The 25,135-nt window shown below is 52.7% G+C and overlaps 1 protein-coding gene across 1 annotated transcript; it reads right to left on the bottom strand.

The window, feature by feature from the left end:
* Nucleotides 1–10,150: 10,150 nt before the first annotated feature.
* On the bottom strand, nucleotides 10,151–21,764 carry Cdcp2 (CUB domain containing protein 2; the record flags this gene model as incomplete). Its single annotated transcript, XM_052176908.1, has 5 exons — nucleotides 10,151–10,646; nucleotides 13,936–14,114; nucleotides 16,461–16,814; nucleotides 18,291–18,626; nucleotides 21,389–21,764. Coding segments are annotated over 5 exons (1,572 nt in total), but the record flags the coding sequence as incomplete, so codon positions are not given.
* Nucleotides 21,765–25,135: the final 3,371 nt, after the last annotated feature.

The raw sequence follows: 25,135 nt of genomic DNA, 5'->3' as shown, positions 1-25,135 counted from the left end.
GCCATATGATTATAGCACTGCCGTGTTGACGAACCTCAAAAGCACTTCATCAAAACAACCAGGCACAAAAGGCCACGTGGTGTCTGACTCTAATTATATGAAATGTCCAGAATTGATAAACCCATAGAGATAGAATGCAAATTGATGGTTTCCAGAGAATGGGGGGAGATTTCTTAATTAGTAAAAACCCTTTGGTATGATAAAGGTGCTGGGTAACTAGACAGAGATGTTGTTAGCCACACAGTGTACTGGGTGCCCTAAGTGCTACTGAACCGAGCACTTTAAAATAGTTCTTGGGGGGCGGGGGGGGGGGGGCTGGAGATATGGCTCAGCAGTTAAGAGCACCAACTGCTCTTCCAAAGGTCCTGAGTTCAAATCCCAGCAACCACATGGTGGCTCACAACCATCCATGACAAGATCTGGCGCCCTCTTCTGAGGGGTGTCTGAAGACAGCTACAGTGTACCTACATATAATAAATAAATAAGTAAATCTTAAAAAAAAAATAGTTCTTGGGACACTCACCAGCAATGCCAGCAGGAGGATAGAAAGTTTGAGGCCATCCCAGGCTACAGAGCAAGACTTCATCTCAATATGAAATAAACAAATAGAACAAAATGTAAATAAATAACAAGTAAAAGTATGTTGTGTGAATTTCAGCTCAGCCGGCTGCTCTGACCCTGTCAGCTCCTGCCCAGGTCCCTGCAATGGCTCCATTACGGTCCAGCTCCTGGGCTTGGCAGTCCAGGCCTTTTGGGGCCCAGCCCCCCATCATTTTTCAGTCTCACTCCCGCTCTCTGCCCGTGCTCTGAGGACTGCCAGCTCAGTGTACCCAGCAATGCTCTTTAATGCCTCTGGGCCTTTGCACCTGCTGTTCCCTCCGCCCAGGGCATTTCTCACTTATCCAGCCTCTCCGTCCGGCTTTTGAACTATGCCTAGGGATTTTCCTACCTGGGAAGCCTTTGGTTCCGGCTCTCCATACCTGACTCCCTGCCCAGGCTGGCTGAACTCAGAACAAAGGCTGGAGGTAGTGAGGCTGAGGAAGGCCGTGCAGATGAGGGAGGGAAGGGGCCAGGTGCGAAGACAGTGAGCTATCCTGACAGGCAGGGTTAGCCTCTGGGTCCCCTAGGTCACCCTCCCAGCCCTTCTCCTGAGGGGAGCCGGCTGCTTCCCAGTGGTGCTATTTACCTCTCCTTGTGGCCCACCAGGTGGTGCTGTGACCACCCCTAGCCCAGGCCTCTGCCTGCTGGGACCGGAGAGTGCTGCTCAGTCCTTAGAGCTTGGTCCTCTGACTCTGGGGCAGAGGAACAGTCAAGGATCTGCCTGCCTTTCCTCTCCCAGGCCCACTCTGTTTCCTCCCAGACCCCAGGTACCCCAACAGCATGCTGGGCAGGGCCAGAGGGGCCAGAGGGAGACTGAACTCAGGCCCTTCTAGAAAGAGCATGTATACGCACACATATATGCAGACATATACACACACATATATGCAGACACATACATACATGCACCTGGCATGTCTGTGCCTGCACACACCTGGGTGCAGCCTCCCTTTCTCTCTGCTTCTGTTGCACTCCCATGGAAGGCCTCAAGTGAGGCGTGTAGGAAATGGAGTTTGCTAGACAGAACAGGCCAGGCCCACAGGCAGGTAGGTACATGGAGGATAACATCGGACTCCAAACACACACAAACACATCCTAACAAGCACTGGGCACCTGGGCCCTGCCGGTCACTCTCTGGCCATCCTTACGCACAGCAGCAGAGAGGCACACAGTCACACAAGGCTGGCCTGGGTGCCTGCCACCCAGGAGACCTCCTATTCAGAGTCCCTACTGTTCCGGGACTCTAAGGAAGAGGGTGAACCCCAGATAGGGGCCCCCACACTGTCACACAGGTACCTGGCAGCTCCAAGCTCTGTGTGGCTGGGAGCACGCTCTTGTACCCACTGACACCCCTATCCTGGTTCCAGCTCCTTTGCCCCTGGCTGTGTGACCAAGGGCAAACCTCACTGTGTCTGCTCCCTACAGCTAGTTTCACCTCCAACTACCACAGAGGGCGTGAGGGGCTTGGGCAATGAGGGGCATTCTGATATCTGCCCTACGACCACCATGAATCTGTGTGTTGGGGGGAGGGGGAGAAAATGACTCTGTGTGTGTGAGAGAGAAAGAGAGAGAGAGAGAGAGAGAGAGAGAGATTGGGTGTATCCATGTGTGAGTATGTGTGTGAGATTTTGTGCGTGCGTGTGTGTGTGTGTGTGTGTGTGTGTGTTTGAGAGAGAGAGACAGAGACAGAGAGAGTGAGAGAGAGACACAGAGTGAGACAGAGAGAAAGAGACAGAGAGAGACTGGGTATGTCCATGTTTGAGTATGACTATATGTGAGATTGTGTGTGTGTGTGTGTGTGTGTGTGTGTGTGTATGTGTGTACAGGTTGGCATTGGGCATCTTCTTCAGTCACTCTCCACCGTGTTTTTCCAGACAGGGTCTCCTGATGAGGCCGGGACTCACTGATTCAGCTCACGTAGCTCACCAGGAGAGCCCAGGATCACCCTGCCTCTGCCTCCTCAGCACTGGCCTTACAGGCCTGCCCGCCACAGTCAGCGGTTTAAGATGGGTTCTAAGGGATCAGCTCGGCTTATATGGCGAGCCCTTTGCCAGCCGAGCCTTCTCACCAGCTCCATTCATTAGTTTGCCGCCTCCCGGTGCTGTGCCGGGCTCACCAACAAACAAGTGACTGTGCCTGTGCGCGGTCCTTCACTTCCTGTGGATTCCAACACGGGGAGACAGGTCTGAGCACTGACGGGGAGGCAGAGGCTGCTGGGAGATGGAACAAAGGTGGAGAAGCCCTGACTAGTGAAGGTTCATGGGACAGTGGGGTGAAGGGGCGAAGGCCTCCTGGTTCCCTGCTGTCTCTGGGCCTCTGCTTACACCGCTCCTCCTCCCAGAGAGCACCCTGCCTGCCCGTGACTGCTGTCTGTCTCTGAGAGGCCACCCTATTAGTGTCTCAGGCCACTCGGGTCTTGGGATTCTCTGGCCAGGTCACTACACTGGTCAGCTGGGGCCAGTGGCTGCCCTCTCCCGAGGCCTCGTGTCTCTGACCCTAAATCTATCACTGACTGCTGTGTGGTCTCAAGTCCATACTGTAACCTCCCAGGCTCAGGAGCCCCCCTCACAAGGCAGGTGTAAGAACCAAAGGGGAGGGTTTGCAGCTGGCCTTACATGCTTTCCAGTAAGGGGATTTTATTCAAACAGCCTCTTTCTGTGTCCTGGAGGCCAGCCAAGAGGTACGCACACAGGCCCCACAGGTCTGGGTGGTGCTTACCTGGTGCTCAGGGGTGGGCCAGTTTCTGTTTGGATTTGTTTCTGTTTGATTTCACAGGCAGGGAAACTCCCAAGGCCAGGTGAGGTGGGTGGGGCCTCGTCCACAGAGTTGCCAGGGGAATCCCAAGGGCTGGCTCTCTCCCACCCCTCACCCCCCACAGTGCTCAGGTGCACTAGGGCCCCCAGCAAGGAGAAAGGGTAGCAAGACTGCCTCAGGGATGGGGTGACCCTGGTAGTCAGGTGGCCTGTGTATGAGTCCAGCGCCTCAGGCAACCTGCCCTCTTGTGGGGGAGGGGGACTTCCACTGTAAGCCTCGGTGCAGGATTTGTGAAGGGGTTCCCTGTGTCTCAGGGGACATCACATGGAGATTAGGGGCTGGCATGACCACCTTAGGTCCCTTAGGGCAGTCTGTTTCGGAGCCTTCTAGCTTCAGTTCCCACACTGAGCCACTAGAAAACTTGGAGTTCCAGAACTTTCCGGTTGCCCATCTCTAACACATCCGGCCTAAGATGCCCTTCCTTTCCCATGTTCCCCCTTTCTCCTGCCCAGGCATCTCCTCTTCTTGGGGGTCCTCCCTCCCTTCCAGGGCATTATTAGGGCCTCTCTTCTGGTCACAGTTCTTACTCTCTTTGTGTCACTGTTACAGGTAGGTCTCCCAAAGACCTACTGGATATCACTGCGCTCAGGGTCTGGCATATCCCAGGCATGAGTAAAAGCTACCGCAGTAGCCTTCTGTGGGTGGGAGAGGCACTGAGGAGATTCCGAGGCTTTCATGGGAAGAGGGTCTGGACTTGGGCTCCCGCTCCTTCCTCCTTCCACCCTCTGATCAATCGATCAGGTGGTCTCCATCAGTCTCTAAGCTTCAATTTCCTTGTCTGCAAAGCATGGTGGCTGTGAGGATTGGGGGAGGGGTAAACTGCTTGTGTGTCCCAGGGTGGAGATGCTGGGACATTTGCTGATGGACTCTGGGAGTGTGGCCAGGAACACAGTGAGCCACTGAGTCATGTTCTAGGTCCATGTGTGACTGAAAAGATGGAACTGCTACCCCAAGGTCTGCAGACGTTGCAGACATGCTAGGAGGAAGCCTGCTGGGGTGTTTCCCAGGAGGAAGGCCCACAAATATCCCTGGCTGGAGAAAGGACAGACACGAGTGGCCCTGGCAGAGCCCAGGCATTCAGGAGGCCTGCATGGGAACCAGACAGTCCTGGGCACCCTGAGTTCCTGAAAACAGCCTTGAATTCTGACAAGTCACCTGGGACATCTGTTAAGGCTCTGGAGGCTGGGGAGCCATCTTTATTCCTTGGTCTCTGAGTGTGACACAGGGCAGCATTTGGGACCCTACTGTCTGCACAGAGTTCTGTGCCAAGACAAAACTTTCAAGTCTGAGCAAAGGGTAAGGAGCTCAGACAAGACACGTCCACGAGGCCTACCTGCTCCTCTTTCTGGCAATGCAGTGTGGGTGAGCCCTGCCGCTCCGCCCCACGGCCCCTCTGCAGCGAGGCCTAAGCCGTTACTACGGACAACGTGTCTTGCAGACAGAAGCAGCAGGAGCTCTTTGAGTTTGAGGCCAGTTTGATCTATATAGCAATGTCCAGGCCAGTTAAGGCTGCATAGGAAAACTCTATCAATCAATCAATCAATCAAATAAACAAGGGAAAAGTCCAGAATGATCCTGGGTTTCAGTCTTAGCCTTGTCTATACGGAGCTGTTACCACTCAGCTTAGTGTCTTGTTTTCTTACTGTTGAAACGAGACTCAACAGTATTCACTTCACCTCGCAGCATTGCCTAGAAGGCTAAATGAAAGGAACCATGTTCTATGTGGAGAAGGCTTCGAGTCCTAGAGTGCCAAGCATGAAGTGTGGGTGAAGTGTGGGTTTATCGCTGTGATCTGCCTGTGCCTTCCACTTCTTCACACCTTCCACTGCTCTTCTAGCACACCTGACTGACTTGTTATCTGGGTGTTTTTGCTTTTTTATTTGTGTGTGTGTATGTGCGAGTGCGGGTATGCATGCTGCAGTACTGGTATGGAGGTCAGAAGACCACTCTTGGAAGCTGGCTTGTAAGCTCTGCCACTATGTGAGTTCTGGGATGAAATTCTGGCCCTTCTTGATTATTTATTTTGTTTTTTCCTCTCTCTCTTCTCTCTCTGGCTTTTTTGGTTTTTCGAGACAGGGTTTTTTTCCTCTGTGTAACCTTGACTGTCCTGGAACTCACTCTGGAACTCAGGCTGGCCTCAAACTCACAGGGATCCACCTGCCTCTGCCTCCTGGGTGCTGGGATTAAAGGCATGTGCCACCACTGCCTGGTCTGAATTTGTTTTTAAAGAAAGAACAGGAATAGTTACTGGTTAGAAAATGAAAATGAGTAAGTACATGTAAACAGAAAAAAAAAAGAAAAAAGAAAAAAAATCTAGAACCATGTCTGGCATGCCGCGCTTTTCAACAAATGTTCCTGCTATTGTTTCCAACAGGGAAGTGGAGGCTCAAAGAGCCTCCTCAGACAGCGCGCCACAGGGCAAGCTGGGACCAGCTACGGGGCCACCTCCCAACAGTTGCCTCTTCTGGCCTGAATCCCTGTGAGCAGATCCTAGAGATGAGCCAGCCTGCCCAGGCCCCTGCGGATGCCAGGAAAGGCCTCCTGGAGACGGATGGATAAACCACGTCACATGTGACCAGGGCAGCTGGAACCCCCTGCCCAGATCTCTAGGCCAACTGATTTACTTGTGAGCAGAATATGTGGGGCCAACCCACAGAGAACATGGTGGGTTGTACTGTTCATTTACCTCTCTTGGTCCAGCAGTCTTTCAGAGGCCTATGACACAGGCAACACAGGGAACACAGGGAACACAGGGAACAAAAACGTCAGGCCATCTTTGTGCCTGAAGCAGTCTTCCAGTTTACCTTGCCTTTTGACTTCACCCAGTTGTGCCTGAGCCTCCTCACCCAGCCCTCTTCCTAACCCTGGGCATGATATGCTTTTCAAGACCCCTTGTACTGATGTGTGTTGTCCCCTGTCCTGAGATGCTATTCCTTGTCCTGTACCCAGTGAGTCTGTCCTGGAAGCTCAGGTCCTCCTCTGAGCTCCTCCAATACTTAGGTAAGGCGAGCTGTTTACTTGGACTCTGTCCTTGTCCCTAGATTACAAGAGGACAATCCTCGCATATTTCTGTGTGGTCTCCTGTGTCCCTCAGGATCTATTCAGGACTCTTCTGGGTCCCAGGAGGCTTGCTTACCATTGCACTGGAGCTGGGACTTGGGAAAGGGGCCTTGGTTCCCCTCCCAGGGGACCCTGGCTGGCTGTGTCCCGTGTGCACGTGCCTTGGTTTGTAAATACATTTTAGGTAGCTCCTATGGAGAAAGTGAAGCAGGCACAGGGTGCAGGGTGACATGTGGGGACATCATCTTACATCAGTGATCAAGTACAGTGGAACAGAGGAGGACACGAGAGACAAGGACCCAAAGGACAAGGCTAGGGATGCCTCTGTGGAATCCTTCTCCTGCAGCACTGGGGGAATGCTGTGCTGTGCTATGTTCTCCATAGACCAAGAATGGTCTTGGTCTATGGAGAACAGCAGAGATACAGAGACTCTAGGGCAGACTGGTGGAGTCCTCTCCAACCCTGAGATGTGAGGACCCCTTGAGAAGCTCTTGCTCAGAGTCAGGACTCATCAGCCACCTGTCCCTCATAACAACTACACGGAGGATGTTCCTACCTCATTCCATATAAGAGGGAAAATGGCGCTCAGAGAGCATTAGCATCCATCTCAAGGCTGGTTACACTGAGTCAAGGCCAATGTCTGACCTGCAGTCTGAAGGGTGTTTCCCCAAGACAAATATGTCTATTTATCAAGGTCCCTTCTCCTCTGTGACAGCAACCTGTTAGGGACAAGCTGGCAGCAGAACCCAAAGCTCCTGCCTAGGCTAGCCCTACAGTGGGCATATGGGATGGGAGCCCCACCCCCACCCCCTCCACCCCCCACAACCCCTACCACCCCCACCCCCGAGAACACCGAGCTTACACAGCTGGGTGGTGCCTCTCCTGTCTACTTTCCCAGGGATGAGCTTGGTGGCTAGTGAATCATTTCAGCCAGTCAGTTCTGTCATAAGGATGGCCTTTCCCCCAGCTCACCTAGGTAATACACACTGGCTGCTGGGGAGCTGGGAGCCAGGCACATCTGCAGAGACTGAATCGTTCTCTCATGCTCCACCATGCAGGCCTTTCTTGCCGCCAGACACTGCCCTCACAGCTGAGGGGTGCCCTAGAGCCTGGGAGGCCCAGCCTAGGGGAGAACTTCCTTCTTTAGCCAGTGCCAGTGTGTCACAGCTGTGTCCTTAAGCATTTTTCCTTTTGCCATGTCAGTTCCCTCAGCTATAAGGTGAGAGACTTACACATATCAGCAGGTGGTACACAGCCCACCACCACAGAGCACAGACCCCAGGCCTCTCTGGACATGCCCAGTCTTCTGGGGCAGGGAAACTGTTAGTTATATCTTGTTTTATTGTTATTGGTGGTGGGTTTTTTGTTTTGTTTTGTTGTTTGTTTATTTTTAATTGTTGTTTTGCCAACTTGACACAAACTAAGATCGTTTGGGAAGAGGGAACCTCAGTTAAGAAAATGCCTTTAATTGGCCTATAGACAAGTCTATATATAGGGCATTATCTTGCTTAATGACTGATGTGTGAGGAGCCAGCCCACTGTGGGCGGTGTCATCCCTGAGCAGGTGGTCCTCGGTTGCTTAGGAAAGCTGGCTGAGAAAGCCATGGAGAGCAAGCCAGTGGGCAGCACCCCGCCACGGCCCCTGCTCCAGGGTCTGTCCTGACTTCCTGTCATGGTGGCCTGTAAACCAGAAGCTAAAAGAAATCCTTTCCTCCCAGAGTTGCTTTAGGTCATGGCGTTTAATCACAGTGATAGAAAACCAGGCCAGAAACCAAAACCTAGTGTTTGTTAACACGCCAGGGCAAAGGTGCTTAACTCAGAGACTGAGAGTGACATGGGGGGAGAGAAAGGCTGGGTTCAGATGCCCTAGGGCCGACTGAGGACTCCCCTGCAGGACCACCTCTGCCAGCTGACTTCCCCAATTCACTATATCACACACCCTCCACAAGATGGGAACTGTTGAGCAGTTAGCCCAGGCTTTCCCTTAACAGGGTGAAGGGCTCGGACTCGGACCTGGTTTGTCTCTGTGTACAGGCTACTTTCTCCTCTGCTTAATTCACATCTCCCTCCCTCCACAGCTTCCTCACCCTCTGCCTTCTCTTCCAGGTCCCAGCTGGTCTGCCCCTTCTTTTCCAGTTCTGCTTGGCCACCCCGACACATCTCACAGGCAGGCGTCCCATCTGCCTGTGTGCTGCTGTGTGCTGCCGCGCACAGCACAACCGGCAGAACCTGGGACCTGGTTCGGCTCCATGGGTTGCCGAATGAGCTGTGCTGTAATGGGGCTTCCATAACCTGATCCCAGGGGTCAGCAGGTTGACTTTGGAGTTCGTGGTTGTTGTGGACACCTTGAGTGATCCTAGTGCGATATAAAGGTGAGCAGGGAGGAGCAGCAGATTATAAATGTATCGCTTGTTTATTTTCCATTAACAAGATTGTTCCACTTCTTGCTATCAAGTAGAGCTCTGGAGAAGGCTGTGTTGATTTGCATAATAATCCTAAAGATCCTCACTGGGAAGAGGAGAGTCCCCTTCCTTAATCTGATGCAAATAAACGTAGAAACATCCATGTGGGCACTGGAGCAGCTCTGAGGGACTGGAACAGCTCTGAGAGAACGGAGCAACTCTGAGGGACTGGAGCATCTCTGGGAACGGGAGCAGCTCTGAGAGAACGGAGCAGCTCTGAGGGACTAGAGCATGTCTGAGGGACTGGAGCAGCTCTGGGGAACTGGAGCAGCTCTGAGGGACTGGAGCAGCTCTGAGGGACTGGAGCAGCTCTGGGGAACTGGAGCAGCTCTGAGGGACTGGAGCAGCTCTGAGGGACTGGAGCAGCTCTGGGGAACTGGAGCAGCTCTGAGAGACTGGAGCAGCTCTAAGGGACTGGAGCAGCTCTGAGGGACTGGAGCAGCTCTGGGGAACTGGAGCAGCTCTGAGGGACTGGAGCAGCTCTGGGGAACTGGAGCAGCTCTGAGAGACTGGAGCAGCTCTAAGGGACTGGAGCAGCTCTGGGGAACTGGAGCAGCTCTGAGGGACTGGAGCAGCTCTGAGGGACTAGAGCAGCTCTGAGGGACTGGAGCAGCTCTAAGGAGTAGATAAAGGTTCAGAGAGCTCCAAAGAGAACTCATCTCCTGAGTGAGGAAGAGCTGGCAGGATGAACATCAGAGCAAGCATGGAGACACATGGGACTTCATTCAGTGTTGTGGCCAAAGATCTAAGGCATTCAAACACAAATCCCAACATAAAAGGAACACCTCAGCTCCAGCCTCTCCTCTGAGCATGCTGCCCAGCCTACCTGTGGCATCTATAGGAACCGGACGCAGCAGGCTGCTGATCCTAGGATGCACGGGACCTGTCTTCAGTGTTGTGGCACTAGCCAGAGCTTGGGCTCTCCTACCCGGTTCCTGGAGGCAGGGGTGGAGTTCTTTAGAGAGGGTCTTCACCTGGGTCGCTTAAAGAGGCAGGAGCCCCTGCACAGGTCCTAGACTTCCTACTCATGAAGGTCTGAGAAGCAAAGAGGTGCCCTTAAGTGTGCCCTGAGCTGGTGAGGAACAGGATGAGTCTGCTGTATTCACACTGCCACCTGTGACCCCAACTACCCAAGCTCACAAGAAACACATACGGAAGCTTTCCTGTCAGAGAACATTCTTAAATTAACTGAAGAGCAGTCATTATAGTCTTCAGAGTCTTTACCCCCCCACACACACACTTTTCTCTGAGCCCTGTGAGGAGCAGGGCAGAGCAGTGATCCCTAGGAAATGGGCTCAGAGAGGAACACGATGTGCCCATGGCCACCAACAAGTCCACAAGCCCCACCCTGCCCTGCTGTGGGTGCCCAAGCTGCTCTTGACCTGCTCACAGCAGCATCAGGACCACAATGGCAATGATCATAAGGACTCCGGCTAGAATGCAGAGGCCCAGGAAGACGACGTCACTGGTGTCCTGGGTCACCATGGTTCCTGGGCCCTCCGGGACCTCTGCCTCATCTCCAGGTGGCGCCTCCTGAAGATGCTCAGCTGTGGCAGCGTAGGGCCCGAGCAGATCAGAACCTGACAGCAGGTGGGCGGATGCCTCCTTGCGCCTCGGCTCACAGCGCACCTCATACTCGTGGATGTCGTTGTGTCCCGCAGCGGAGAAGTCGATGTACAACACGCTGACGATCATGGAGGTGTTATTTCTTCTCTGTGGGGTCACAGAGTCATGCTCAGGCCCAAGGAAGCTCAGGCTCTCCCAGTGCCTCTAAATAGACATCGGCCTGACTCCATAGCTTAGCCAGACTCCTCACACTCGGCCTCGGAGTCCTCATCTATCAAGGGGCAGCAGGGCCAGCAAGTTGGCTTTGTGGGTAAAGGAACTTGCCACTAAGGCTGGCAACCTAAATTTGGTCACTGAAACTCAAACAATGGAAGGAAAAAAACTAACTCCCACGAGTTGTCCTCTGATCAACACACACACATAAACACACACACACACACACACACATAAATTAAAATAATTGTAAGAAGGGGAAATATGAGATGTGAGAGTGGACTGTCTTGAAGGGCATCAGACTTGACGGGCTAGTGTTTGCTCTGGCGTCAAGGAGTTAGGGTGAACGAAAGACAGCGACAGTAAGAGCACCTAGGCTGGGAGACATAGCTGAGGGTCAGAGCACTTGACTAGTGTGTGTAAGGCTCCAGGTTCAATCCTCAGTAGCAGCAAAAACACAAACCCAACAACCATGGAGTTGAAATTACATTGGCAATTCTTAAGCCACATGTGGTGGTGCATGCCGTTAATGCCAGCACTTGAGGAAGAAGAGAACTCAGAGTTAAGGTCATTTTTAATTACATACTAAGTCTAAGGCCACTCTAGACTACCTGATAGCCTGCCTCCAAAACAAAGACCGTGGAACTGGCGCCATCGAGGCTCCAGTTAAGTATATCATCCCTTTACTTCTCACAATAGCCTTGGTATTGTTAACATTCCCATTTTACAGACAAGGAAACTGGGATGCCTACAGGTTAAATCGTTGTCTGAGGCCATGCAACAAACGATCCACAGAGGCCACATTCTTACCCTGACCTGCTCAACTCCTGCCTGTGCTGTCACCCGTGACATGTCACTCAAACCAAGGAGCAGCGGGTCAGTTCCCACCCTTGGTGGTTTGCAGCTGTGACCACTGAGCCCAGAGGGTATCATCCGCCCAGAGTGAGGCCCAGAGCGAGCCCCTGCCTTGAGTGTTTGTTAGCTGTGTCCCTACTGTGTGGCCTTCCCCGGGGAGTCTTTCAGTGATGTATGAAGTGGGGGCCCCTACTGTTAAAGCCACCACCCTAGATGATGCACCCACTCTAGGTCTGGGAAGAGCCCCTGAGAAACACGATGTGAGCGTCCTGGCTCACTGCAACTCTTCACCTCAGAGAAGAGGGAATCAGGAGTCAAGTTGTCCTAAGTGGGTAAGACGCGTAGAACAGCCTCTGAGAAGCTGGGTTTTTAGAGGTGAAGTGACTTGGGGCTACTTGGCTACACGCCGGCCAACTCCACACCCGACACCACACTCCTCAGGCTGCCCCTCGCAAGGCTGCCACTTCTAAAAATGGCGTCTGAAATGAGAAGCTGCCTAAACTGGGGGGAATGCACACGGACAGGAAATTGAGAGCTCCCACCATCCAAGACAGTGTGGACCCCGTGGGAAGGTGTTGGCCTGCCTCTGTTAGTCTGCCTTGGTCAACCTGCTCCCCACTCTCCAAGGGGAACCTGTAGCCTTGATTTTTTGAGACACAGAATCAGGACACGGGACAGAGGAGGGCAGGAGCTGTGAGTGGAGAAGAACTGAAGAGAGGCTGCTTATCTACATAGCGAAGGCTGGAGTGAACACCTGTGGTGGAGACGGGGCTGTGCGGACTTGGAAAGGAGGAAAAGCCTCATGAGACTAGAGGCTGGGCATTAGGAGGTCAAGCCCAGTGTTCCCACAGAGGGGCAGAAAGGCCAGCTCCATGCTGCTATTGATCTTGGTCACACAAGCTGTACTGACAGCAACTCCTTCAGATGTTGGGCCTTGAGGCTGAGGCATGGCAAGGCCGAGATTGAAGTGCTTTGACTTTGCCCTTCCACGCAGTTGATTCTGTGGTCTGTGGCCCTACATTCTGCGGTAGGGTGGAGTTCTGAAACTAACTATCCATGAGTCCTTGGCTCTAGGACTTCATGATTTCCTTTCTGGGACTCTGTTTGAGGGTGAGAGACAGGCATGTGTTCATGTGTGTGAGGGTGTACATGTGTGCATGGATATGCATGCACATGTGTGTGTTTGTGTGAAGGCCACAGGTCAACCTTATATCCCACCTTGTGTTCTGAAATAAAGACTTTCACTGGGCCCTGGAGTTTGAAGACTAGGCTAGATTGGTTGGCCAGTGAGTGTCAGACAAAAGCCTGTCTCCACCTCCCAAGCACACATCACGCCTGGATTATGGCGCTCTAGCTGGTCTGATCTGGCCTAGGGCTCACTATGTGGATCAAGCTAGCCTCAGAATCACAGAGTTCCCCCACCCCTGCCTCCCAAGGACTGGGTTAAAGGTGCGCACCCCCCTCCACTGCTAACATTTCTATTTATTTTTTTAGATGAACATGGGTCTGAGGATGGACCTCATGTCCCCCATGCTAACATGGCTAGCCCATTCCTGACTGAGCCACCTTCCCAGCCCTGTGGAATTTTGTCTCCTTCATTCCATTACAATGAATGTGGTTCTGTCCCAAGAACATCCCTAGGAGCCTCAGGGCATGGAGCCAGAGGAGCAGAGACTGGCGGCCAAGTGTTCTTCAGCTTCCTTCTTCTGTTTAAAGGACAGTGGCAGCCTGGGGGCTGGGAAGGGGGGGGGCAGAGACAAGTGGCGGGCATGGGGGCATCAGGCCAAACCAGGCTGCAAATGCCCAGGTTTCAGAGCTTGGAGGCTCTAACAGGGGGAGACAGACCACTGTTCCTTCTTGGCATACCCCCTTCCCTACATTCTCCTAAGGACATCATTCAGGGTGCTGGGGTATTACATCGCCCAAGGACTCTCTCAGGCTCCTCCTATCTGTCCACCCCGGCCTGGGTCCACAGCCTCCAGAATCCAAGGATAATTGGAAAATGTTATTCGTAAGCTCCACAGCTTTTGGAGGGAGGTGGATCCTCACTTGAAGGCTCAGTTGTTTGTGGAGCCCAGAGATGTATTGGGGTCACCAGGTTAGGGAGGATGGGGTGAACAGTGAGCGGGGGATAGCTGTACATATTAAAGGGAGCTGGGTTCCATTCCCCTGGGGGTTCCATTCCCCTGGGGGCTCTCAAAGAGAGAACAGGGAGGAAAGTTAGGGTTATTCACCAGGGGGGCGGTGCTAATAATCCTGCATGCACGCCTGTGTGCACCATCAGAGCCACGAGGGAAACCGAGGCTAGCAGGTGCCCTTCAGTAAGGCTCAGAGCCCATCTCCTCTGTCTCCCCTCCCCTGCCCCTACCTGAGACTCGGTACCGCAGGTATCAAAGCGGGCCTGGATCCGGAAGTTACCACCAACTTCCTGGGCTGCACAGTTCCGGCTACCCAGGTAGACCTTGGTCCGCTCCAGGGGGGCCAGCACCTGGGCAGAGATTAGGATCTGGAAGTCCGTGCGAGAACAGGTCACATTCATGGGCACCACTGGAACAGGAAGGGAGAGTCTGAGACCTTAGGGCTGCAGTCAGACCTATCACCCCCAAGCCTCCCGGAAGGACAGTAGACATGGAACAGAACCCCAGACTAGGGAAGGTGCTTATGACATACTGCAGGGCTCAGTCGGGATGTATTGTGTGCATTGCTCCCCTGAGCCCCTGGGTCTGTGAGCTCTTAAGGCATGTCCTGTGCCAGTGTTTCTGTCTCCTCCGAGGCCAGGATAGAGCTCGGCAGGCCGAGGAAATGCTGAATGAATGAATGAACATAGGAGTGAGTGGAAACTAATTCTTCACCACAATACAAATGAGTGCTCATCACTTAGCCACACAGCCAGCTGTGCACGCCGTCATTCAGTAAATACAGCTACCAATGCCTCCTCTGCACAGTGCACACAGACAGACATGAAGGCTGCTACGCCACGGCTTGGGCAGGGCAATAAATGTGGAAATGCCTAGGAGTGCTGTGAAGGACAATCGAGCTAAGATAGAAAAAGGGGGTGTGGCTCTGAAGAAGCGGGGGTGGGGAGGGTGGGTGGTGGTGGTGGTGGGGAACCCTGCTGCCCCTCCCTGTGATGGCCGTGGATGGTGGGTGCACCACAAGCCACCTCAGTTTTGAAAACAAATCTCTGAGAGGTGGAGCTGCCTGTTGTGGCTGAGTGTGGATTTCAGCCGTGAGGGAGGTGGGTGGGCCGGATTCCCCAGTTACCAGTCTGCTCGGTACAATCGGTCAGCTCCCAGCATGCTCTGTGCTGCGCAAGAGTGTGACTTTGAGTGTCTGGGGCTGCGGGAGCAAGGGTGCATGCGGGGCAGAGCGGGTGGGGGTTGGTGGCTAAGCTGGAAGGAAAAGGAAGGCCTGCAGGCCGAGGCCCGGATTCCCTCAGCCCTCTCCGGGAAATGCCTCAGACATATTTCAACCTCAGTGTCTGGGCAGGCGGGGATTTATGGGTCCGCTGTCTCCCACGATGATCTCGGTGGCGCTGAACTGTGTGTCACCCCTGATTGATGCCCAGGCTGCCCTCCCTGTGGAGAGGCTGCCTACAGCCTGGGCCCCATATGGTGCTGGTCCAGCCTGAGTACCCTGTCTGACCCTAGGCTCCCACAGGGGCCTGTGTAGGGAGCACAGAAGATCCTGGAACAGGAGCCAGAATGACAAACCACCCCCACCCTCATCTCCAGAGATGCTGCAAGAAGAGGCGGTCTAAATCACTTAGCACTGCTCAGGCTGGGCCAGAGACTCAGGCTCTCTGAGGCAAGCTGGACCCTGAAGACCCTTCAATCCAAATCCGGCTGTACAGGGGGAGACCAGGATCTGGGGAGCAGAAGGGAGGTCACCGGGCAGAACCCAGATGGCACCTGGTCTCACAACATTCTCCTTGTCCATGAAGAATCAAAGGAAATTGTGCCAAGAGCCCCAGTGTCTCTTCACACAGAGCCTGGCCAGAAGGGTCTCTCTGGGCCACCAGCGTGTGGCTGTTTTCTGCTCTTCTGCCAGGGTTCCCTAACTCCTCAGCTGCCAGGGATGAGGAAAAAGGATCCCTCCACTGCTGACCAGGCTGGAGTTTATGAAGGAAAGACATCCTCAGAGCCAGACATAGCCTGAAGCCCTAACTCCTCACCTGACTCCGGGACTTGCTAGCCTTGTACCACGGCGTCCACGTTACAAACGTGGGTAAAGCCGGAACACCGGCTTCCTGGGCCCACAAAGCGTGGCCACGTGACTGGTTTGAAAACACAGGGACCCAGGACAAAGCACTGAGAGCGCTTTGGAAGGCTCGAGCTTTCTGGATAACAGGATTTTTGTGGCCGCCACCTCTCTTCCCTTTCTCCAGCCTTGGCTGCGGACAGGATGCCTGCGGTTTGCAGCAGTTCTGTGGCAAACACAAGGATCTCAGCGATGCTCATAGGACATTCTGAGTCCCAGGGGTTGCCTGGCTAGCATGCCGCTGGGTGAGGACACGTTAGTACCCTTTGTCCAGTCAGCACTTCTGAATGATGGAGGTGAGGCTGGTGGCATCTCGGAGTTTCTCCTACTTACTGTCGATAACCTGACATATTTTGTGCATCAATCCTGGAAACTAGATCAAATATCCAAGAGGCAGAGAGCCCACGGGAAAAGGAGCCAGGTGGGGCGAATTAGGAATCATGGAGTCGTAAGCTATGAAAAGAGGGTCCTGGGACAGTGAAATAAATGAAGGCTGTGCTGGAGTGGCCTCAAAGGTCCTCAGGGTAGGCGACTGAGTAGGGTCTGGAGGGGTCGGTGGAGGAGTTGTGCCACAGTGGACACAGGAAGGGGGCCGCAGAGTTCCCCAGGACCCACACCCTCAACTTAGCTGACCTCCAATGTAGGCCACGGAGAAGCCCCTGCCGGAGGTGCTGCGGTCAGTGTGCAGTAGAAGCAGGAGCTGGTTGTGACTTGAGGTGACAGGCGGCGGCAGGTGATGCCCGCACCACTTCCCCAGCAGCCGCGCCTCCTCGCTGGCCCCATCAAAGGCTGCCAGATGGTCGAAGTCACAGGCTCTGGTTAGGCTGTTGGGCTCCTCTAAGCCCAGGTCCAGGATGAAGACCTTGACCCGGTAGCCAGGGGGCAGGCGGATGGTCCAGTGGCAGCGGATATTGTTGGGGTAGGCGCCAGGGTACTGTGGGCTGGAGAAGTTTCCACGCACGGCCGTGAACACCTCCTGGCATTCTCCTGGGGAGAAGGAAGTAATGCTCACACACGAAATAAATATAAATGAAGCCAGGGTCTCCAGCCTGAGGTGCCACCGGGAGATGGTAGAACCTTTAGGACACAGGCATACTCGGAGGTTCAGTGTGTGGGGGGGTGTCTTTAAAGTGGACGCTGGGGCCCCAGTCCCTTCCTTTTTATGTTTCTGTTCCCTGCCTGTCATGAGGCAGCACCTTTTGTTTTACTTTTTGCTCCCTGTCATGATGTTTTGCCTCGTCACAGGCCCAAAGACCACCGCTGACAGCGCTCGGGCCTCTGCAGCAGCCAGCCAAGGCGGACTTGCCTCTGTGCCTCACGCACGCCGTTTCTCAGGCATGGAAAGCCAACGTTCCGCCTTCATGCCAGCTTTGCTCCCAGCCGCCAGCCCTCTGCCCTCTGTGCCGTTCATGTCCCTGGGCTGACTTCTTCAAGGCTCTGCTCAGCCCCTCCTCCGGGAAGTCCCCCGGGGTTCCACCTGTTTGCACTCGTGGCAATGGCTCGTCGCGGCACCACCCATCCTTCTCAGTGCGGATTCTCTGAAGCTCACCCATCCTTCTGCGCACACATTACACGAGCACGTAGTGCGCTCCAGGCACAAGGAAAGGAGCTCGCCATCAGGCAGGAAGTTGGACAGAGGTGGTATGGGGTAGATATTAGAGTATGAAGGAGGGGCTGGAGAGACGGCTCAGTGGTTAAGAGCACCAACTGCTCTTCCAGAGGACCTGAGTTCAATTCCCAGCAACCGCATGGTGGTTCACAACCATCTGTAATGGGATCTGGCGCCCTCTTCTGGAGTGTCTGAAGACAGCAACAATGTACTCATATACACAAAATAAATTAATAAGTCTTTAAATAAAAAAGGAGTATGAAGATCATGAAGGAATTCTCTAAGGCAGTGGTCCTCAACCCGCCTATGATGTGACCCTTTAATAAGGTTCCTCAAGTTGTAGTGACCCTTAGCCATAAAAGTATTATTATTATTATTTTGGTTTTTCAAGACAGGGTTTCTCTGTGTAGCCTTAGCTATCCTGAAATTCACTCAGGATTTGAACACAGAGATCTGCCTGCCTCTGCCTCCCAAGTGTGAGGATTAAAGGCGTGCGCCACCACTGCCCAGCTCCATGAAATTATTTTCGTTGCTACTTCGTAACTGTAATTTTGATATGGCCATGAATCACAATGTAAATATCTGATATATTACCCCTATGAAAGAGGTCCCCGCCCCCAAGGGGCCACGACCCACAGGTTGAGAACTACTCCTCTAAGGCGTTTAGAAGGGACCGATTCCATCTGAGCAAGAGCGTGACCAGCTTAGGTCTTGCTGCTAGCCCAGAAGAGTGCGCGAAATCATTAGACACAGTGCAGAAAAGCCAAGCCCCGAGGACACAGGCGAGCACTGATTCCCCAAGCGTAGCAGTAGGCGGGAGTCCACAGGCATTTCCACAGCTTGACTCCTCCTACCTGAGAAGTAGTGGGCCTTGAAGCCCCGGCCTCCAATGTTGAAGTCAGACTTGAAGACCACCTGCAACTCGTGGCCCAGGGACACAAGGGTGGGGGGTCTGGTGCGGCCACAGTAGTGGTGCCCGTGGGCAGGGCCAGGCGCTCCGAGCACAACCACGTAGTCATACGTGCATTCGTTGCTGCCCTCGACCTGGAAGTCCACGAACACCAGCTTGACAGCAGCAGGTCCCGAGGCACGGATCAGCCAGTGGCACTCCACATTGTTGGGGTAGTTGTTGGGGTACTCGGGGCTGCTGAGGACCCCTGACAGGCCGGTCAGGACACCACCGCACACATCTGCAAGCGAGCCCACTTGAGCTGGCCTCCTCCCCAGGGAACCAGACCCAAAACGCTGTTCCACAAACACACACGTGTAGCAGGCACAAATCTGTACCCTGACCTACATGGCACCCACCTTTTACAGTGACAGGGCAAGTAACTTCTCTGTCTAGGCCAGAGTTCACTCAGGTAGGCCTTGGGGATAAAGTCCCTAGTACGAGGGGTTTATTTAAAGGTCTAGAGTGGGAGTAAGGGGGTGAGATAAGGTGGGGAAGTATGCTAAAGGGAGCTGCTGAACCCCACTAGGTAATGTCCAGGAAGGGGCAAAGCATAAACCTGAGTTACGTCACTTCAGGAGTGGAGGGGGACAGGGAATTATCCACTGTGTGGTGGTTTGAAGGAGAATGCCCCACCCCCCAGGCTCATATGTTTGAATACTTCGGCCCCAGTTGGTGATACTGTTTGGGAAGGGTTAGGAGGTGTGGCCTTGCTGGAGGAGGTGTGTCACTTGGGGCAGGCTTTGAGCTTTCGAAAGCTCATGCCTTTCCCGGTTAGCTAGCTCTCCGTGGAGCCAGGGGTAAGAACTCAGCTACTGCTCCAGGGCATGCCTTCCTGCCTGCTACCACGCTCCCCTTCACGATAGCCATGGACTCTAGCCCTCGGCCACCGTGAGCCCTAAATCTAACATTTTCCTTTATTAGTTGCCTCGGTCACGGGGTTCTGTCACAGCAACAGAAAAGACACCATCAAAGCCCTCAAAGACATGGAGATTGGCAGGCAACACTGTGGTGACAAGAGCCAAGTAGCATGGACAGGTCACCGGGCTAGCAGACAGAACTGCCCATGAGATGAGCTGCCATTATGTGACCAGAGCGTGGCACTTGGCAGCTGAGGCCCTGGCTTCCTGTCCCAGGACTGCCTGCTCAGCCACATTATTGTAGGCAATAGTATTTCCTCTCTGGGCATCAGATGTTCTGGGAAATGAGAAGGTAGGTGAAGATAGTCTGTGATATCCCATCAGTTAATATCTACAACCTGAGCAGATAGATACTCCGGAGTTCATTCTTATGCTGAGTTTCTAACGTGTGTGTGCTTTATATATATGTAGAGATTACATATATTTACATGTACTTACATATATGTGTGGATGTTCATGTACATGCAGGTGCATGTAGTGTATGTTTGGAGGTCAGAGGATAGAGATATCCTGCTCTATCAGTCTTTGCTTTGTCTCTCTGAAGCAGTGTCTCTCTCTGAATCTGAGGCTGGTTAATTTCCAGCTTGGTTCGATGGCCACCAAGCCCCAGCACCAGGCTCACGGGTGTGCACAGCTGTTCCTACATCTCTCGTGGATGTTGGGAATCTACCAGTCACTTATCCACAGAGCGATCTCCCTGCCCAATAGCTTTTAGCATAATAAGAGACAGAAGCCAAAGTCACACACCCTATGCAAAAAAATGTAGCCCAGTGGAGCCCATCAGCAGCCATTGGTTTTACGGACCAGCTTTTCACAAATGTTGGAAATGTGAGCCTGGGACTAGGGCGGAAGCTCAGCTGTTCAAGTGTTTGCTGACCATGCATAAGGACCCCACTTTCACTCCCAGCATCCCCACAAAGGTCAGGCATGGAGGCTTGAACTTTTAATCTTAGAGCTAGGGAGGCAGAGGCAGGTTGATTTCTGGAGCTCACTGGCCAGCATCAGTCTAGCCTAATTAGAGAAGCCAGGTCTCTGTAGGGTGGATGGCTGTGAGGATGGTTCCTGAGATAGAGAGACTTTTGGCTTACATGTACACGTGCATGCAAGCATGCACACACACGCACATGCTCACGATCACATGCATATGCACACAAGTGTAAACGTGTGAAATGAGTGCATATCATTAAAATACTGCCTTTATCTTTTTAGATCTCAAAGATTAACAAGACAGCTCTGTCTGCTATCAGCTCTTCCCGTTTGTAAAAATGCTGGAAAGCATTTCCTGTGATGTCAGGGCTTTGATACCTTAATGTCCTGCAGCCCCCAGGTCTAAGGCCACCATGCTCTGGTCAGAGTAGCCTCCTGTCCTTGCATTTTAACACACCACAGTTCTGTGCTTCTAAATTCACCAGGGCTGCTGTCTTGCCTGAGTCCTGGGGTTGCTGGGGGTGGGGCATTTGTGGCTATCCTGTGTGGGCGGACACAGAGGCATCTGATCTTGTCCTGGGAAGGAAGGAGGAGTGTAGGATCTGCTCAGGAGTCCAAAGACAGGAGGGAGGAGCAAGAAGGCTGGCGAGCAGGGCCAGCGCTCCCCCTCATGAGGCTCTGTGGCAGGTGACAGATCTGCTTGGAGGCTGCGGGGATTCTGGAGCACTGGCAACTGATGCTTTGGGGGAAAGGTCCTGACAGAGGAACCACAGGCAGAAGCCACAGGATTTCAACAGCAGGAACAACAGCAGGGATCCTCCTGTGGCCTGATGCCACGCCAGCCACGCTAAGACAGAAGGACAAAGGACAAAGGCAGAGGAGCCCTGCGGGCCTCCTTTCAGGGAGCTGCCTAGGGGACCCCCGCAGCCCTGGAGGAAGCAGGGAAGTATAAGGGTATCAGGGAGTGGTTTGCAGGGAGGTTGTGCGTATGAACAGGAAGCCACCTTTGCCCCGCCCCCCATGGGCTGTGCTAAATCGAGGTCGTCCTGATTGCCGAGGGGCCTACACTAAGACACTGCTCATTCACCTCCCCTGTTCCATGCCCCCCAGGCCCTGCAGCTAGGGCGAGCCTTTCTGCCCAATACCCCCACCTGACCTTTCTGGTAGCCTGCAGAAAAGCCTCGGCTAGCCACGTGCTTGTCTGAGTGGAAGACGACAGACATGACGTGCCAGGAGGAAGTAAAGGGTGGCGGGGGCGCCTGGCCACAGAACCTGCCCAGCAGATTGCCCTGCTCCCCAGAGGCCCCGTTGTAGATCTCCAGGAAGTCGAAGGCACAGGTGTCGTGGTACTCCAGGTCAAAGGCGTGGAAGGTAAGCAGCACGGACGAGCCTTCGGCCACCACGATGAGCCAACTGCACTCTGTGTCGTAGGGATACAGACTCGGAAAGTTCGGGCTGGAGAAATTTCCGGATGGCGCGGACAGCACGCCCCCACACTTGACACCTGAAGCAGGAGAAAGGATGGCTGAGAGTCAGATCTGGGGTTTTGGATATGCGAGGCAAGTCTGGGTCCTTGAGGCTGGAAAGAAAACCGGACAGGGTCCCGAATCACACTGGGTATGTGTACTGGCTGGTTTTGAGTGTCAACTTGACACAGGCTGGAGTTAACATGGAGAAAGGAGCTTCAGTTGGGGAAGTGCCTCCATGAGATCCAGCTGTGGGGCATTTTCTCAATTAGTGATCAAGGGGGAGGGCCCCTTGTGGGTGGTACCACCTTTGGGCTGGTGCTCTTGGGTTCTATAAGAGAGCAGGCTGAGCAAGCCAGGGGAAGCAAGCCAGTAAGAAACATCCCTCCATGGCCTCTGCATCAGCTCCTGCTTCCTGACCTGCTTGAGTTCCAGTCCTGACTTCCTTTAGTGATGAACTACAACGTGGATGTGTAATCTCAATAAACCCTTTCCTCCCCAACTTGCTTCTTGGTCATGATGTTTGTGCAGGAATAGAAACCCTGACTAAGACAGTACGTACGTGCCTGGAATCGCACAAGCATGCGTGAATCTTTCAGATGCTCGGGAAGCAGTCTTCTAGTCATGCAACAAACACTGAGCGCTGGGCAGCACTCAGTGCTGGGAGATCAGCAGGAATAGCGATGTTCTGGTGGGAAGACGACGAATGCGAAGCAGACAGGAGGGAGATAAGCTCTGGGGGGGGGCACTGAGGGGTGCGCACACCTTTAACCCCAGCATTAGGAAGGCAGAGGCAGGCGGATCTCTGCAAGATCAAGAGCTACCTAGTCTACACAGGAAGTTCCAGGCCAGCCACATAGAGAGACGATATCTCAAAAATAAGTAAATAAAGAATACGTAAATAAAAAGAAAACAATAATTTAAAAGGACACAATGAAAGGCAATTAGAAAGCCAGATTTGACAACTTTGAATGGAATGCTAGATTAGACAGCATCGTTAATGCTGTGCTATCGCCAAGGAAAAGGCTGGCAACAGGGAACGCCTAGGTGGTCGGCCAGGTGAGCGTGCGTTGTCTGGGAAGCTCACTCGATGTTGCCAAGCTTTTGAAAATCAGATATGGGGCTGGAGAGATGGCTCAGCGGTTAAGAGCAATGATTGCTCTTCCATAGGTCCTGGGTTCAAATCCCAGTGACCACATGGTGGCTTACAGACATCTGTAATGAGATCTTATGGCCTCTTCTGGTTATGTGTGAAGACAGCTGCAGTGTACTCGTATATAACAAATAAATAAATAAATAAATAAATAAATAAATAAATAAATAAATCTTTAACAAAAAAAGAAAGAAAGGAAAAGAAAAAAAAGAAGCTGGGCGGTGGTGACGAATACTTGTAATCCCAGCACTCTGGGAGGCAGAGGCAGGTGGATTTCTGAGTTCAAGGCCAGCCTGGTCTACAGAGTGAGCTCCAGAACAGCCAGGGCTATACAGAGAAACCCTGTCTCAAAAAAAAAAAAAAAAAAAAAAGAAAAGAAAAAGAAAAAAAAAAGAAAAGAAAACCAGATACGCTTTTGTTGTTTTGTTTAAGACAGGGTATCCCTGAGTAGCCTCAGACCAGCCTCAAATTTGTAATTCTATTGCCCCAGGCTGTGGAACGCTGCAGTTACAGGTGTGTGCCGGTACACCCAGTTCAAGAGTTTGGAAAACATAATTAAAAAGATACAAGCCTGGTCTAGCAGAACACGCATGTAAGGGAGGTTCTCTGGAGGCTGAGGTCAGAGGACTGTAGGTTTTAGGCAAGCCTGAGCTACTTAGAAAGACAATGCTTCAAGAATAACAACCACGGCAGCAGCCGTAGGCTTGACAGAGGCGGGAGGAGTCACGGGAGAATGAGTGTGTGATCGGGATGCACTGGATGTGTGTATGGAACGCAAAAAACTGATTTAACAAATACAAAATAAGCCAAGAAAGAACTTTATACAGTACAATGCTATACAATGTGAAATATACACTCCATCACTAACAGAATTGTTTGTTTGTTTGTTTGTTTGTTTGTTGTTGAGGTAAAGTTCTAGTTATAGAGCCCAGGCTAGCCTTGAACTGCAGATCCACTTGCCTCAGCCTTCGGGGTGCTAGAATGAAAAGTGTGTGTGTGTGTGTGTGTGTATGTATGTGTGCACATATGTGTGTATGTGTTTCTGTGTGTGTTTGTCTGCACATGCATGTGCATGTATTTGTGTATGAATTCCTGAACTCAAGTGATCGTTCTGCCTCAGGCACCTCAGTGACTAGGACTACAGAGATGCACCCCTGTTCCCTATGTTAAAAAGGAAACAGATTTTATTAGTTTGTTTTGAGCCAGACTGTTTCTATGTAGCTCTGGCTGTCCCAGAACTCCTTATGTAGACCACTCTGGCCTCAAAAATTACTTGGGTCCTCTTGAGTTGGTCCCTGAGTGCTAGGACTACGAGCGCATGCCACCACCTAAAGGAGCATCTGTGTGTATGCGCGTGTGTGCGTGAAGGCCTGAGCAGCTTCAAATGCCATTCCTCAGAGACCTTCCGTCTCGTGTTGTAAGACAAGCTCTCTTATCAGCCTGGAGCTCACCAAGTGGTCTGGGCTGCCTGGCCATGCCCTGGGCTCCGCTTATTCCCTCCTTCCCAGCCTGACATTACTGTGGCCATTATTCTGTGGCCATTATTCTGTGGGCATTATTCCGTGGCTGATGGATCTTGAACTTGGGTTTTCCTGCTTGCACAGCAAACGCTTTACCAAATGAGCTACCGCCCAGCTTATAAAGAGCACACTTTAAGGAAATCTTCTAAAAACTAAATTTCGAGTTTGGAGAGATAGCTCCGTGGTTAAGAGCATCTCCTGCCCTTGCAGAGAACCTCAGTTCAATTCCCAGCACCCACACGGCAGCTCACAGCTGTCTGTAACTCCAGTTCCAGGGGCTCGGATGCCTACTACAGGGACGGGGCATGCACAGGTTCACAGACACCCAGGCAGACGAAACACACACATAAAGCAAAAATAAGTAAATCTTTGAAATATAGATTGTATGTATTCCTATGTTTGTGGACATGTGTGTGGAATGCCCCAGCAAGCATGTGCAGACTCGGGACAACCTTCTGTGGGTTCCAGGGATCGACCTCGGGCCATCAGACTCTAGAGCTTTGCCTTGCTGAGCCTTCTCCCTGGCTCCACAAAGGAGGCTCCATCACTTCTTCCTCCTCTTCCTCCTCCCCCTCCTTCTAAGTCAAGATTTATTTTTGTTTTAAATCACGTGTGCTCACGTGTGTCTGTATGGGAGTATGTGCATGAGTATAGGTGCTCATGGGTGCCGGGGGCTCAATCCCCTGGAACCAGAGCTGTGATCTTTCTGATGCCGTGGATACCAGGATCAGAACTAGGCTCTCTGAAGAGCAGCCAGTGCCCAG

The sequence above is a fragment of the Apodemus sylvaticus genome, chromosome 3 (genome assembly GCF_947179515.1).
Source record: "Apodemus sylvaticus chromosome 3, mApoSyl1.1, whole genome shotgun sequence".
Lineage (NCBI taxonomy): Eukaryota > Metazoa > Chordata > Mammalia > Rodentia > Muridae > Apodemus > Apodemus sylvaticus.
The sequence above is the reverse complement of the archived record's forward strand: the minus strand, read 5'-3'. Positions and strand labels throughout refer to the sequence as shown.